General features: G+C 35.1%; 1 protein-coding gene across 6 annotated transcripts in view; it reads left to right on the top strand.

Annotated features, from left to right (window-relative positions):
• LOC150108412 (IQ motif and SEC7 domain-containing protein 1-like) overlaps positions 1–13,955 on the top strand; it is a 627,659-nt gene that overhangs the window by 415,611 nt on the left and 198,093 nt on the right. The window contains exon 1 of one of the 6 annotated variants that reach the window (XM_090390765.1): positions 1,754–1,793. The exons of the other annotated variants lie outside the window; for them this stretch is intronic. Within the exon in view, the coding sequence (XP_090246891.1) occupies positions 1,783–1,793 (11 nt within the window). The 5' untranslated portion in view covers positions 1,754–1,782. Of the gene's footprint in view, positions 1–1,753; positions 1,794–13,955 lie in introns of those variants that run through there. 6 annotated transcript variants of the gene reach the window in all.

Genomic DNA, 13,955 nt, shown 5'->3' on the forward strand with positions numbered 1-13,955 from the left:
TACTGTATTTTTTGTTTTATCGGTTCAACTATTATGAATATCAAAATGAAACCTAATTCTGTTGGAATTCTGCCACTGGATAGCATTGATTAGGCAATTTTTTAATAACAATAAAAATAGGAACTGGTAAGAAGAATTGTAGCCTACCGATTTTAATCAGCTCCATAAGTCTTTATGTATTATATTTATATATTAAAAAACAGTTTTCTTTGTTTGATAGTTGATATCATCATTCCGATCAAGATCGGAATTTGTATAACTTGTATTATTTTCCGGTACCGCTGTCTTTTAATTTTTTTTTTTCAACTGAAAAAGTAAAAATAAGATTTTCCCTAATAATGAATTTTTATTTAACCTAATAATAAAATAAGAATTCGTTATTAGAGAACATTTTAAAAACACTATCAGGAAACTAAAATACAGAGATTTCCCCAAAAGGAAAAAGGCTGGATATATCTAAGTTAAATCTGAAATGGTAAATATTTACAGAGCTATGCAAAGAGAAATGCCTACATCTCCAAATATTTTAAAGAGATTTTATAATTTTAGAAAAAAATATTCTCAATTTTTATTAAATATTATCATTTAAGTATTGTAAATATATGAACTGAAATAATACATAATATTGGATATAATAATGCATTTTGTGAATATCTGAATAACTTATTATATTTTTTAAAAAATGTGCAAAGAAAAGCTCCTGTGGGCTTCGAAACCTTTTATTCATCCTTCGTTCCCTGTAGGAGACTCGTACTGCATGTCTTTTAGTGGTATCTGAGGATACATACAGACTCTTTTGACAACTTCTGATCTACTTCAGCCACTGAAGTCACATTCCTATTTTTGCATGTAGCTACCGTTTTATAGTTCCAAAACCTCTGGTAAAATAACATAAGAATACACTTTCCGCATGGTAGAGGACACACTGGCATTGCGTCTTCTGAAATTTCGATTTAAATATAGTTTTCAAAGAACTGAGCGACGCTAGGTGCTTGTAGAAAGTTTCCTACAATACAACTTTTCATATATACATAGTTGGGGCGAAATTTTCAGTATTTTGTCGAGTTGGATCGTATAGCTACATTATTTCTACTTCGAACATTTCATTATACTTCGATTTGGTGTTACTGTTATGCATCAAAATAACTGCGAGAGAAAAAAAAAAAATTCTCCTTATTCTTCGTCTGCTATTTCTTGAGTAATATTTATGCAGTTCAGTCACCTTATCTACATATTCATTCGCTTCGTTTTCGAGGTCTTTCTGTTACATTACATTGCCTGGAGGAATTTGAAACTCTCATGGGAGACAATAAGGATTTGCATGCAAATCTGCTTACTGTTATTGACTTTCTTCGTATTCAAGCTATTTAATACAGTGCACCGTTAAGGCAAATGTCCTCTCATATAGAAAAGTCTATTAATAGTTCGTGTAGTTGTCAAAGGAAAAGTGTACAAATCTAGTTACCGAAAGTGTAATTAGGACATTGAACAAATACCCATGGATCACTGACCTGCTTGTTTTGTATTTAAAAAAAAAAAATACCAATTCAGTCTTGTATACATTAAAAAAAAAAAACAGTTTTTTAACGTTCTCAACTTTTAAGTCCTTGTGATTTATATACTTTCGTCTGCTGCGTAATAGTTATGCCTCTGCGCCAAATGGCAACACAGTGGAATATTTGTAAACTGATGTGTGTTTCGCACACTACAGTCATTTTACGTATAGCGTGCTGCGTGTGATGAAGTGGATTGGCGTTTGGCAGTCATAGCACAGCAGTTTGCATGGCTGAAAAGTAAGTAGATTTTATCTCGGTTTTATTCTCTTAAATAGGTTTCGAAAGAATATTTTCCTGTTTCTTACGTTTCAGCAGAAATGTTTCCTCGAATATTTTATTTTAAATAAGAAATTCTGTTTACTGCATACGTAAACTGTTTATACGAATGTAACGATACTAGCTTAGAGATACTTGCATAAGACGAATGAGATTTTTCATCTGTTGCGCGCGCATTTTTTTGGATTTTAGTGCGCAGACGTTGCTTAATACTCGATATATATATTTGAAGGCCACTATTTTACGAGTATGTGCTTGGTTTATTGATAATTAATCAGTAATAGATACTTGGGATAATCGAAATAATCTTAGTCTTTCTTAATAAACTTGGAGAAATATTACCGTTCTGAAGTGAAGGTAAATGCCATAAATATTTCATGAATTTACGTGAGAGATGTATGTTCACGCTTTAACATATTGACTTTCTTTGTGGCAGTTTTTTATTTGCTCGTGTATTAAAATGATTGAATGTTTTTTCCCCCTATTTTTCACTTTTGCACGTGATAGTGAGAAGCATGCGTAAATATGAACTGAAATATTGCTAATAAATGTTTTCGCAAACAGCATATATTTATTTTAATCTTCCCAGAGGTTCAGAACCTTTTTAGCACATCAAAGCAATTTGATGTGCTAAACTCTGCTATGTACAACAGAAAAATAAATAAATACATAAAAATAAAAACATAAAATTTCAGTAGCACTCCACTAGAATACCGCATGTGTTTATTTGCATTTCAGATAAAAGATGCTGCACTTTATGGAGATTAATATCTTGAGCTTGTGAATATAAAAACAGTGCATTTTTTTTACTTCATGTTCATTACTGTACCACATCAAAAGAATTTTATTCCCTGTTAAAATGGCGCATCGGTTTGCAGATAGTGTATTAGTATTGATGTCATCGCGGAAGCCTAGTACTTTTGTAGGAAAAAAAAAGACTGTTTATCATCAACTTTTTTTCTTTTAGATGCATTTAGTAATCACATTCTTTATCTCAATTCTATTTATTATCATTAGTGACAGAGTAATTTTGTTTTACTTAATTGTGAACCATTTTAATGCCAAAATTATAGCTAATATATAATATTATTTCAAATCGTTTCTTCCAATAAAAATGAATTCTAATGGGAAGGGGTGAAAAATGCTTCTTCGGGAGTGTGGGACGAAGGGCTAGTTTATCAACAAAGTATTGGCTGGTATCCCATCTACTGCTGCACATATATTCTGACTAGAGTATCTTATAGTTTATATATAGTATAATATATCGATCAGAGTTCAGCTTTCGATTGTCCATATTTCAATGGAGAGAAATATCGTGATGTCTGTGACAAAAGTAGTATTCAAAGAACTCGATCGAGTTCTTCTCAAAAGAGTCCGATGTTTTTTTTTTTTTTTTATTAAAATTCGACATGTTTTTAGCTTTATGTACTCAAAGCGTATAATTTTGTTTTGCCTAATTTTGTCACTACAAATTGTACGATTGAAGCGATTCGACAGATTTTAACAGAGATCCAAAAATACCAATTATTATTCAATTTACATCCAACTGGTTGGAATTATTAATATCATTCGAATCATTTATCATGCTTTTAATAAAATTGTGCTGAAACAAAATCGATCCACAAATTTTTGCGGTTATTCTAAATCCTAAAATCACTCACTGCGCAATTATTGTAATATATAATTTTCGACCCTTTATTTTTTTTCCTTTGTGCCCCTGCAAATGATCCGATTAAAACCAGAAAGGAGATTCCTTGGCATCGTGATAACGATTCCAAATATCTCATTTGAGTGAAATCCATCTAGTCAGAGCTGTGAGCTGTCGAATAACTTGCTTACGGTGAATGAATGCAATGACTCGTACGGATGTTTATGAGACGGACTTTTTTTTTTTTTTTTTGAGTATTTATTTATGCATTCAAATCCCACGGAAACCAATATACTTAAACTCTGCATGGGCATTTTTTGATGACGTATCTAAATTGAAATTTTGACGCCTTCCGACAGTGCCGTAACGAGGGCGTGGCGATTGAGGCTCAAAACGTAAAACATAATAAATAAATAGATATAAAAGTCCGCTATCTTATCTTGTATTTCGGCAATACGCGGCTTCAGACACACAAATTCTGCAACACACTGCAACTCATTTTGATGGGGTTAATAATAAGTATTTAACATGTTGCATTTAGTAAAATTTAACTTGTTACATTTAAATTTTTCAAAATTTTTGGGTTAAGGGGGGGGAGCAAGTGAGACACTTGTCACAAGCTGTTCATACCCTCGTTACTGTACAGTACTGCCTTCCGATAAGTTTGCATTATATAAAATCAGAGATGTACAAAGTATTTTAAAAATGTATTTTTAGTGCCACATATTCAAGTATGTCAGTATTTTAAGTACTTTTATGCCTAAATGTGCGTAAAATATGAAAGAATAACAATAGAGCGTAAAAGACCTTTTTATTACAGTACTCTCATAAATCATTCAAAACTTGTCTAACTTATGTTTCTCATTTTTCACGATTTGATAAATTACTATATCAACATTAGAGTGCCTTAGCATATGTGTTTTCTACTTCATCCTGTCTGTTCGCAAGCCAAGGTTGACGATTCTAGTGATCATTTCAGTGTTATTAAAATGAAGCAGCATTGTGTTCAAAGTCTTCGCATAATTAATATAAATGATTGTTTTAAAAATTGTAAATGGACAAGAAAGTCTATTTTCTACTGTGGAAGTTGAGATTTTGTCAAACTCGAAAACTGTTTTCGTGTATAATCCTATTATTGCGCTAACGGTACTTACTAAAAGTTCATTTGAAACTGTAATCGCCTTAAGGACATTTTAACTGTATTTACTCTGAACGATTAGCGCTACTTGGGATGATAATTGCCTGCGGATTGTTCATTCTTAATATCTTTTGCTGTGGCTGCCACACTGTGACAGTGTGTTGCTATGGTTACTTTCCAAAAACTGTTTGTTGCCTGAGTGGCTGCATTCATTATACTTTTAGCAGTAAACAGCCTTGCGCGGTTGAATTTCGCAATAACAATGCGATGGCGACCAGAATAAATAGTCTTTTTCTGACAGACGCCTTTTATTCTGAAGTAGGTGGTTGCACTTTATATAGAAAGTCTTACAATAGCCAACACGATATTATAATTACAATATTAAACCAGGTTTCTTTATTATTATTATATCTTGGTACTGAATAATGATCGTACAGAAATACAACATATAACTTACTAGGTGTTGAATACAGACATGTGCATCAGACATCTTTTTGAATAACGGCTTCACACATGTAAGAGAAAGCTAAATAGAATTTATTACTCCTATATCTTTCGCTCAATATGTCAGGAGCTTCTTTCAGAGAGAAGACAGAAAAACATAACAACATTTGAATTCTGAATACAAGAACGAGTCATACAGCATGCGTATAATATCACGTGTCTATATTATTATTATTCAAAAAATATAGTACAACATATAACTGTCCCTGTTAATAAGGTAGAAATCATGGAAGGTGTTGACTTAATATCGATTACACCTAGTGAGAACCGATTACTTCGGTATTTTGATCGGCAAGATCTAAGTTTAAATTTCGTCCAGGAAGCAAGAAACATAAGTGCTTTACAACTGAAGATTATTATTACTTGACACATCCAAAGGAGTTCTTGGACTCATCACGGGAGGACGGACTGCTCCACTACACAACTCACCGCCTCGTCTACCGCTCACTACCACCAATAGTCTTTTGTGTCTGTAAGTTGCGTGCGTCCTGTTCGCCGATTTGTCTGTACGCGGGATGAAAAACCCGAGTATCCGGGCGAAAAATCCCTGCTTCCTCCGTATGAGATCGGCTAACTCATCGTCAATTAAAAAAGCCCATATGAAGATTCTTCTCGTCACTAGAAGAATCAAAAAAGACCTGAGAATCGAACTCGGGTCTTTTTCAATCGAAGGTGTACCGTCGTTCTTTCACTTGCACTATGGAGGCGTAGATGAGTGTTAGTCTCGCGTATTGAGAAATCTCCGTTTCCTAAAACTGAGTTTTTATACTTGTGGAACAGACAAACCGACAGGAGAGAGCACATATTACTGGCATTAGACTGTTTTCGTTGATTAAATCGAGGAGTATTCACAGTACTCAGTATTAAGTCAAGTGCGACTGACTGCTAGATACTCGTATACACACTATGATAAATTAAATGTCGGTATATCCGCTGTTTTTAGAATGAAAAATACCGTTACTGCTCATCCTTAACCTGGGCTGATCTATCCCTAGACCGGATTTTACATCTCTGTACTGTCAATTATCAGTTGGAGAAGAACTTGGGATCTTCGAAAGAGGTGTCTTTTATAGGCTGCCATATCAGTGGCCTGTTTTGACAGTGGTAAGAGACCGCATCCTCCAAAATCAACTGAAGGTAACGTTATTAGCGATGGGAATGTGAGGATGCCATATCATCTATGAAACGCTTAAAAAGACTCAGAAAGCACACTAAAGGATCAGACGGTGTGCTTGGAAGAGTGGTGTTACGGAAATCTCAGCACTCCGATATGAAAACAATCCTTCATCTGGAGTTCATGCTGTATAGTAGCATGCAACGTAAACGGATGTTCTTTTCCAAGAGGACTTTTTATGTAGTGTTAGTGCGGAGAATGAATTACTATTTGATCGTTTCCGTGTCGGAGTGATATGGAGCGGCAAATCACTCCACTTGAGTCAGACATTAACCAATACAATCAGTCACGCAGACTATACCATGCAAAGAGCATCGTGACTGGTCTGTGGAGCTTGAAGGTCTGCGATATGGAAAGATTAATCCCGCATCATCCTTTTCCATTGAGTAGGTTTTTGTCCAAGTGCAGCATCCCACTGTGAAGATTGGCAGAGGTGTAATGGTGTGGAACTGTTTCTTGGTGTGTGGGCTCGGGCCTTTGGTTGTAATACCGGAGGGATGGATGCCAACGGTATGCAACGCTTCTGAATAATGCAATGCTTCCTATGTCGTGACAGTTTTACAAAACAAATCCACATCACCAATTTTTTTAAAGGCGCCAAATCGTTTTCTTTTATATCATTTAAGCATTTTAACACGATTGTAATTGTGTTAATTGCTTTAAAGTAAATAAATGAAGTATTTTTTATAAGAATTTAAATTTATAATAACTAATTCTGACTGAATAGCATACTCTCATTTTTGAAATGAGAAAAATCCACAATGCCAAAACAGTGACTTTGAGCCAACAAGAACTTCAGTATTATAGTTAAGGTTGTGCTTTCAGAATTTCTTGAATTATTGACGCAATTTGATTACTCGAAAATATTTACTGACATTTCGTATTCTGCGTTTTAATGCATACTTTTTTATTATTATAAAAAATGCATTGCATCTCACACATTTTGATGTCTGTGTACGTTCTTTATTTTTGGCTATTTTTTCTGTGGGAAAAAATATCACGCAGGTTTTAACATCGAGATGTTCAGATCTTTTATGATCAATGATATAGCTCTCGCTTGCGCGCGTGCACACAACTCACATATAAGGATATTTACTTGACCCTATTAATATTTCGTTCTATTTTAAGGACAATTAGCCAAATATGCTTGCTAGGCTTGCGGGTTGGTTTTGTTGAAAGGGACATTTATGAAAAATGACATTTGAGATGTCCTCTGATGGAATAACATCCCAGAAACACACACACACACACATATTGATCTGATAATCCGATAATCCTATTTTTCTTACTTCAAGTGTGCTGGGAAGGCAGAAATCCACTGTTGTGGAAGCAGCAGTTTCGGTGTGTGCAAATAATCAATTTAAGTCGAAGTCATTTAGTTTACAGAAAGTAAAAAAATGTCTCGCATACTGCGATGCCTTCAACCTATGTGATATATTTTTTCTAGTTCTTACTAGTGAGTTCGAAATATTTTTTATACAAAACGCAGTTTATAATAGGAAAAAATTGTTTCGCTTTATATCTGACGTACATTAAACAACATTTGTTAAATTCTTTAGAAAAACAGATGTTTTTACCCTAGTAATACGTATCCAAATATTCATTTCAGTTAATTCGTATTAGTGCGGCATATACTCTTCAGATGGCAGCACTATAGCATATCTTGTGTTCTATTTTTTGTGGGGAAGGAGTTTTAAGTTTCTTCAACTCACTTACAGTGAGCTGAAGATTATCATTATGAACTTTTACGAGACCTCGGGAGTCATTACAATGCATAATAAATGAGCACCCAGAAAGTAAGACCGCACATGCATCTTGGCTATCAACGCGCATTCTTTAACAAATTTTCTCGTAACTTATAATCCTTTGAAGATTGAAGTGCAGTCTGTTGTTAGCATGACAAAATGCTTGATCCGCTTGAATTATGCTGAAATATATACTCACCCCTAAATATTGCTTAATTTCCTTAATATTGATGTGGAGAGGTCGCAACAACGACAAACAAATTGAGATATTCCACATTAGGAACTGTCCACTAAGTTGCTCTTGTCCATATGGCATGCGATGATCCATCTGTCAGCTGGACTAGCCTGGTTGTATGAAATATCGATTGCTGCTGCTTGGCGAACATCATTTATTTCATAAGGCTGTAGTAGAGATGCATCTCCCGCTCTCTCTTTCGGCTGTAGCTTCCGTGACCTTTCTACATCGACAAGTCACGAACTTTTTCAATTTCTTGTGAATTGACTAAGATAGCAACGCAAATCAAACAGCTTCCAGAAGTCTTAGGAAATGGATTGAAATATGACGGTGTGAATGGAGACTGACAGTACCCGTAGTCCAGATGATTGGGAAGTTATTTGGTTGTCCCTTTACTCATCTCCCGACGAAAGTTCTTCTTGTCGAGCGGAGATTTGAGTGTTGTTAAGGTTGTTACGTAGTGAGAAGAAATATTGATGCAGAGAGGACGGGGAACCATAAACAAAAGAGAATTTTTGAAAAGGAAAATCTGTGTTTAATATGCCTACTTTTATGACACAAGTTTATGGCATCTTCGAGAAAGAGAGTTATTGAGATGCTGATGAGATATGGCCCAAATTGCGCTGGAATATTTCACAGATATTGTAGGTTACTTATGTGAAGTCTGTTAGCTGTGGATCGACGCGAATCAACTAAGGCTGTAAGACCAGTTGATCCTATCTGATAATTGTGCAGTCTGTTTTGCGGGAGGGGAAATCCTACTATGAAAGTGAGAGACAAACTCCCTCGGCTTCAGTTAAAAAGGTCTTATAAATGTTTTTTTTTTTTTTTAATCCACTGTTATTATGACGTATGAATGCTAGGTCTTCTAGTTAGCGCTTCCCAAACTGTGGGCCGCGGCCCCCTTGGAGACTGTAGGTTTTGTTGAGGGGGGGACCGTGAAATAATGAAAACAAAATTTTTTAAGAGTAAGTAGTTTTTTTTATCTAAAAAGAAACGTTTTTAATTTTTATTATTTATTATTTCTTTTTTGTTATTTTTTATATTTTAATGGAAAAAAATCACACATTGGTGCGGGTTCTCAAATTTTGCTTCCTGCGTATTTCGGCGTTTAATGAATATTAGTAAATATATGCTTATTCATATAAGTTTCATTTCAAAGCAGAAATCTAAGAATTGCAGTTTCAAATATTTCACCTGATATTGGTGTTGCAGTATTGAAACACATCCATCACATTAAACTGTTATGAAACTTCTTTTATGTTTTTAATTCTTTCTTTATTACTAATCGTTTTACGTTTCATCTGCTTGTACTGAAAATGTACAATAACAATATATCTATCTACATAAAAATATGAGATAATGTGCCATGTCAAATGTGTATTTAAGATGCTAAAATTGTAATATTTCATTTGATTTTTGCAATATTCGGTGTGTATGTTTTGTGTTGAATATAAATACAATAAATATTATAATAATATATGTCAATATTACGATTTTTTTCGAGGGGGGGCGTGAAATATTTTAATTTTTCCAAAGGGGGCCGTGACATCCAGAAGTTTGGGAAGCACTGTTCTAGTTAATGCACATTGATTAGACAACGCAGACCACTCAGAAATTCCCACATTCTAGATCTGGTGATATTGCAGATGACATGGGATGTTATCGTTGCAGCAAGAGTCGCTGATAAAAGAAACACGCTTTTACTAAACTTCCGCTTCCGGAAGTTTAGTAAAATTCCGGAATAACAAGTGATACAATCGAAGGCCTCATGTGTTGCTTACAGATCTATGGCCCAACCACACATAGAATTGCATAGGCTTGCCAAATCCCCCACCCGTGAGCACTTTAAAGAGAGAGGGGGCGGATTTATGTAAAAATTATGTACTATCACCAATATAAATCAATTTCTGATATCTCAGATGAAGATAACGCTCAAGGAAATCTTTTAATCCTTCACAAACAAGCACAACATTGCCAAACTTTTAATCGGTAGATTTGCTGAAATAATTACTGATTCATATCACACGGTTACCTCTTTTTTTTTTTTTTTTTCTGGAATGCTTGTCTAACAAGTCAACTATTTTTGGAATGCTTGACTTGCATTCGCTTCGGCGCCTAGAGCGACAGATATGTAGCTGTACACACATCAACCCATCTCACCAATAGATGTTTCCGTATTTGTATTGCTTTCCGCTGACTTGCTCATCAAATCGAAGTTGCCTAACTTATCCAGTGGCAACAAGTGTGATCGTAAATGTCGTCATCTCATCCCTAGAACAACATAACGCATTGATTTACTGCCTGATCGGAAGGAGCGTTACATGTTGAAAAGCCGTAGCCGTTCTTTTAATCCAATCTGTCGGATTAGCCATACAAATTCCCAACAATGAAGACTTGATAGCAGTAATTTTTCACATTTTAAACATTTTTAGTCAGCTATATATTAAACCATCATTATTTCTTATCACAAGTCATCATCGGAACAAGTTAGACAAGTTTCCAACTATTGGCTACCAGAGACTTCATTGCGCATCTACCAATGAATGGGGTAGATTCGTTCCCTGATTTTTTTCGGTTAACTTTCAGTTGCTCCCATTCGTCTGAATGAATGATTCTGATTTTGAGAAAAATCGATTATAAATGCATGTTTTATTCTAGAAGCATTTAAAATGTTGAAATCTTCTAATTGAAATACTGAATTTCAGAAAAACTCAACTCTTATGGATCATTTATTTTCGGTTGCTGCATCAAAAGATATTGTAAAACTGAGGTGTCTCGGATTACTTCTATGTGAATTAGCAGGAAGAGTATGAGATTTTTCGATAGCTTTGTTTCCTTCCAAACCAACAGTGTCTCTATCGAGATTACACAGTCTTTATTGCTATCTTCGTATTCTTTTGATGACTTGGATTTAACATAATAATAACCGAAGTCTCTGCTAACTTAATACCGAATCAATGGCCATGTTCAAGGATTGTTGCTTTGCAGTCGCAATGCAGTACACCGCTGCCCACAACTAGCATCGCAGGTCACATAATTCGGAGTCGCCTTCCGTGTGTTGGAAGAATTCGTGGTAGCACGAAATCATACGATACGTTCTTTACCTGCGCGTGTCACTAATTAATTAATTAACAGAGAAGCACGCAGATTTATTTGTTTGTAGTGCTTTGATGCGGACGCTTTTTTTTCTTTCTTTCTTTTTTTTTTTTTTTTTTGTATGAAATCTTTGTTGCCTGCCTTTCATTTGGAACCTCTGCAAACAACCAACTTCGAGCAAAGAAAGGATTAAAAGGGAATGGGAAGGATGAATAGTCCCGTTGCTATGGTGACAGAAAGACAGTATTAATGGTCGGTGTGAGGGTTGGTCACACAATAATCTTTTTCGTGGATTAACTACAAAATTCGTTTGTGTATCTCGCTGCAGGCATCTCGTGTAACAATCGGTGTGTTGTGTTGTTCCTTGTAACGAAGGCGAGCGGGCGATTGACAATTTTCATCTCCCTCGTGTGTACGACTCTCGCCCAACTTCCATTACGCCAAGGTGTGTTCGACGGTACACTAAATGATTTTTTTTTCTCTTTTTCAGAGTCGCTCTGATTTTTTTCCCCCTTCCTACATTACCTCAGCTTGCATGATAAAGTTGTAAGATGTGCGCTGGGGATTTGTACAAGAAAGAAGTTTATTTTAAGAAAACAGTTCGCTTCTCTGTGTAATGTGGTGCGATGGCTGAGATGGAATTTGTAATTTTGATATTAGAGACAAGAAACGAACAGCGGGTGCACTGAAATATACCTAGCGGTTATTTGGCCTTTAAAAACACCAAGGCTGACCAAACTGTGAATGCTTGACCATCTTGAGAAGCAGCGGAGTCAACATTAAGAAAAGAACATTTGGATAAGCATACATCGAATATTAATTATTGCTAACTGAATGATAATATTCATTCAGGGAAGACTGTTTGTGCTTGCAGTTAATGCTGAGGAATAGAACACCCGTCGGACATCTAAATCGTCGGATATAAAACATCATTGCTTAAGCTTCCCATAGGAAATCTATTTATTTTGAAGATATCCATCCAGAAGATTACCCTGTTGAGATCTTTTTAAAAAAATTGAAATGATTTACAGGTAATCCTCGTATAGCGCGGATGTTATGTTCCACAAAAACGCCGCGTTATATAAATCGCGTTATGCGAGACTCGATCACATAGAAAAAGTAGGGTTATGTTCCGAAATCTTTTTTTTTTTTTTTTAAGGATTATATAAACACATCCAACAAAAATATATTTTTATTTAATTCATTCATGTAACTTAAGAAAACGTATAAACTATGAAACAAATACATAATATAAATTATAAATTGTGCGTAAACTTCATTGCACATAATACATAAATGTTTTCGGCAAAATAAAATAAAGTGTATATTTTAATCACTCTCTTCAAAACTAACATTTCGTAGATGTTCTTTATTGATGAGTGGCCGGACGTCGTCATCACTTGAAATCTCTTGGACATTATTTGTATAATTCTCATTGCATACTTCGGCTGGTTTAGTTATCAAGAAGGCAGTAATAAGACCTTGCTTACCACTATGCTGCAATTTTTTTATTAAGTTCATAATATGGAACTAAACAAATATCCAATTGTCTCGTGAATTTTCTGGAGCGCTCCATTGAGAGATCATGATCCATAAAATAACTTTCTTGCCAAGTCCAATCCTTCTGCTAATTTCTTTAAACTGAATTCTTTAACGGAATTCATCACAATCAGAATCTTCGGCAGAACTTTTCCCGCCATTGGGTTCGACGTCATCTATTAATTGTACCAGTTCCTCCTCATTTAAATCTATTTCCACATCAATTAATTCACTATTGAAGAAGTTTGCGAAGGTTGAGTCTCATGTGCTGATCGAAACCGAATGTATCTTCAGTCTTGTTCAATTGTTGTTACCTTCGCAGTTTACAGTGGGTGGGTTTATCCCTATTAACAAACGCGTATATCGCAAAAGCGCTCTAAGTGGCCCATTACTATAAAAAATATTTTTTTTACATAAAAAAAAGCATTACATATTGTATGTAACTCACCAAAAAATAAAGTGTTGAGCTTGAGATGAACACACTTATGATTTTCAATGCGCTTCCCTGGCAGAAAACGAAGATAATTTTCAACAATAAATATTTTATACGGCAAACAATTGACGTACATGTGTGCTAAAGGCTATTTCCCCTAATATAAGTTCGCTACTTAACTACATGCGCGGTAGGGCAGACGCAAATTTAACGAAGATAAAATTTGATTTTTAAGTCGCGCGTTGAAAAATATATGAAAAGATAAAGGGTTACTACAGTTTGTAGTAACCCTTTATTAACAGTTGTGTAAAGATTTTCCTGGCTTGTAAATCCGTTTGATTTCTGCTCTAAACTTATTCTGCGAACATATTGCAACTTGTGCAGTTGGAAGCACGTGTGGAGCTCAATTCAGAGCAGCATGATTCGTAGTGTGGAAAGACATAAGATAACGCATTGCCAAAGACGTTAGGGACTTTTTTGTTTTTCCAACCTAAAGTTAGCCGCTGTGGGTAAAAAAAAAAGGAAATAAAATCGCATGACAGACATAATACGACGCCGTGTGACCTTATTTGCCCTAACTCAGCTCACTACTTATTACTTGCGTCGTT

This window comes from Typopeltis vanoorti, chromosome 3 (genome assembly GCF_054136105.1).
Source record: "Typopeltis vanoorti isolate ZY-2024b chromosome 3, IOZ_Tvanoo_1.0, whole genome shotgun sequence".
Lineage (NCBI taxonomy): Eukaryota > Metazoa > Arthropoda > Arachnida > Uropygi > Thelyphonidae > Typopeltis > Typopeltis vanoorti.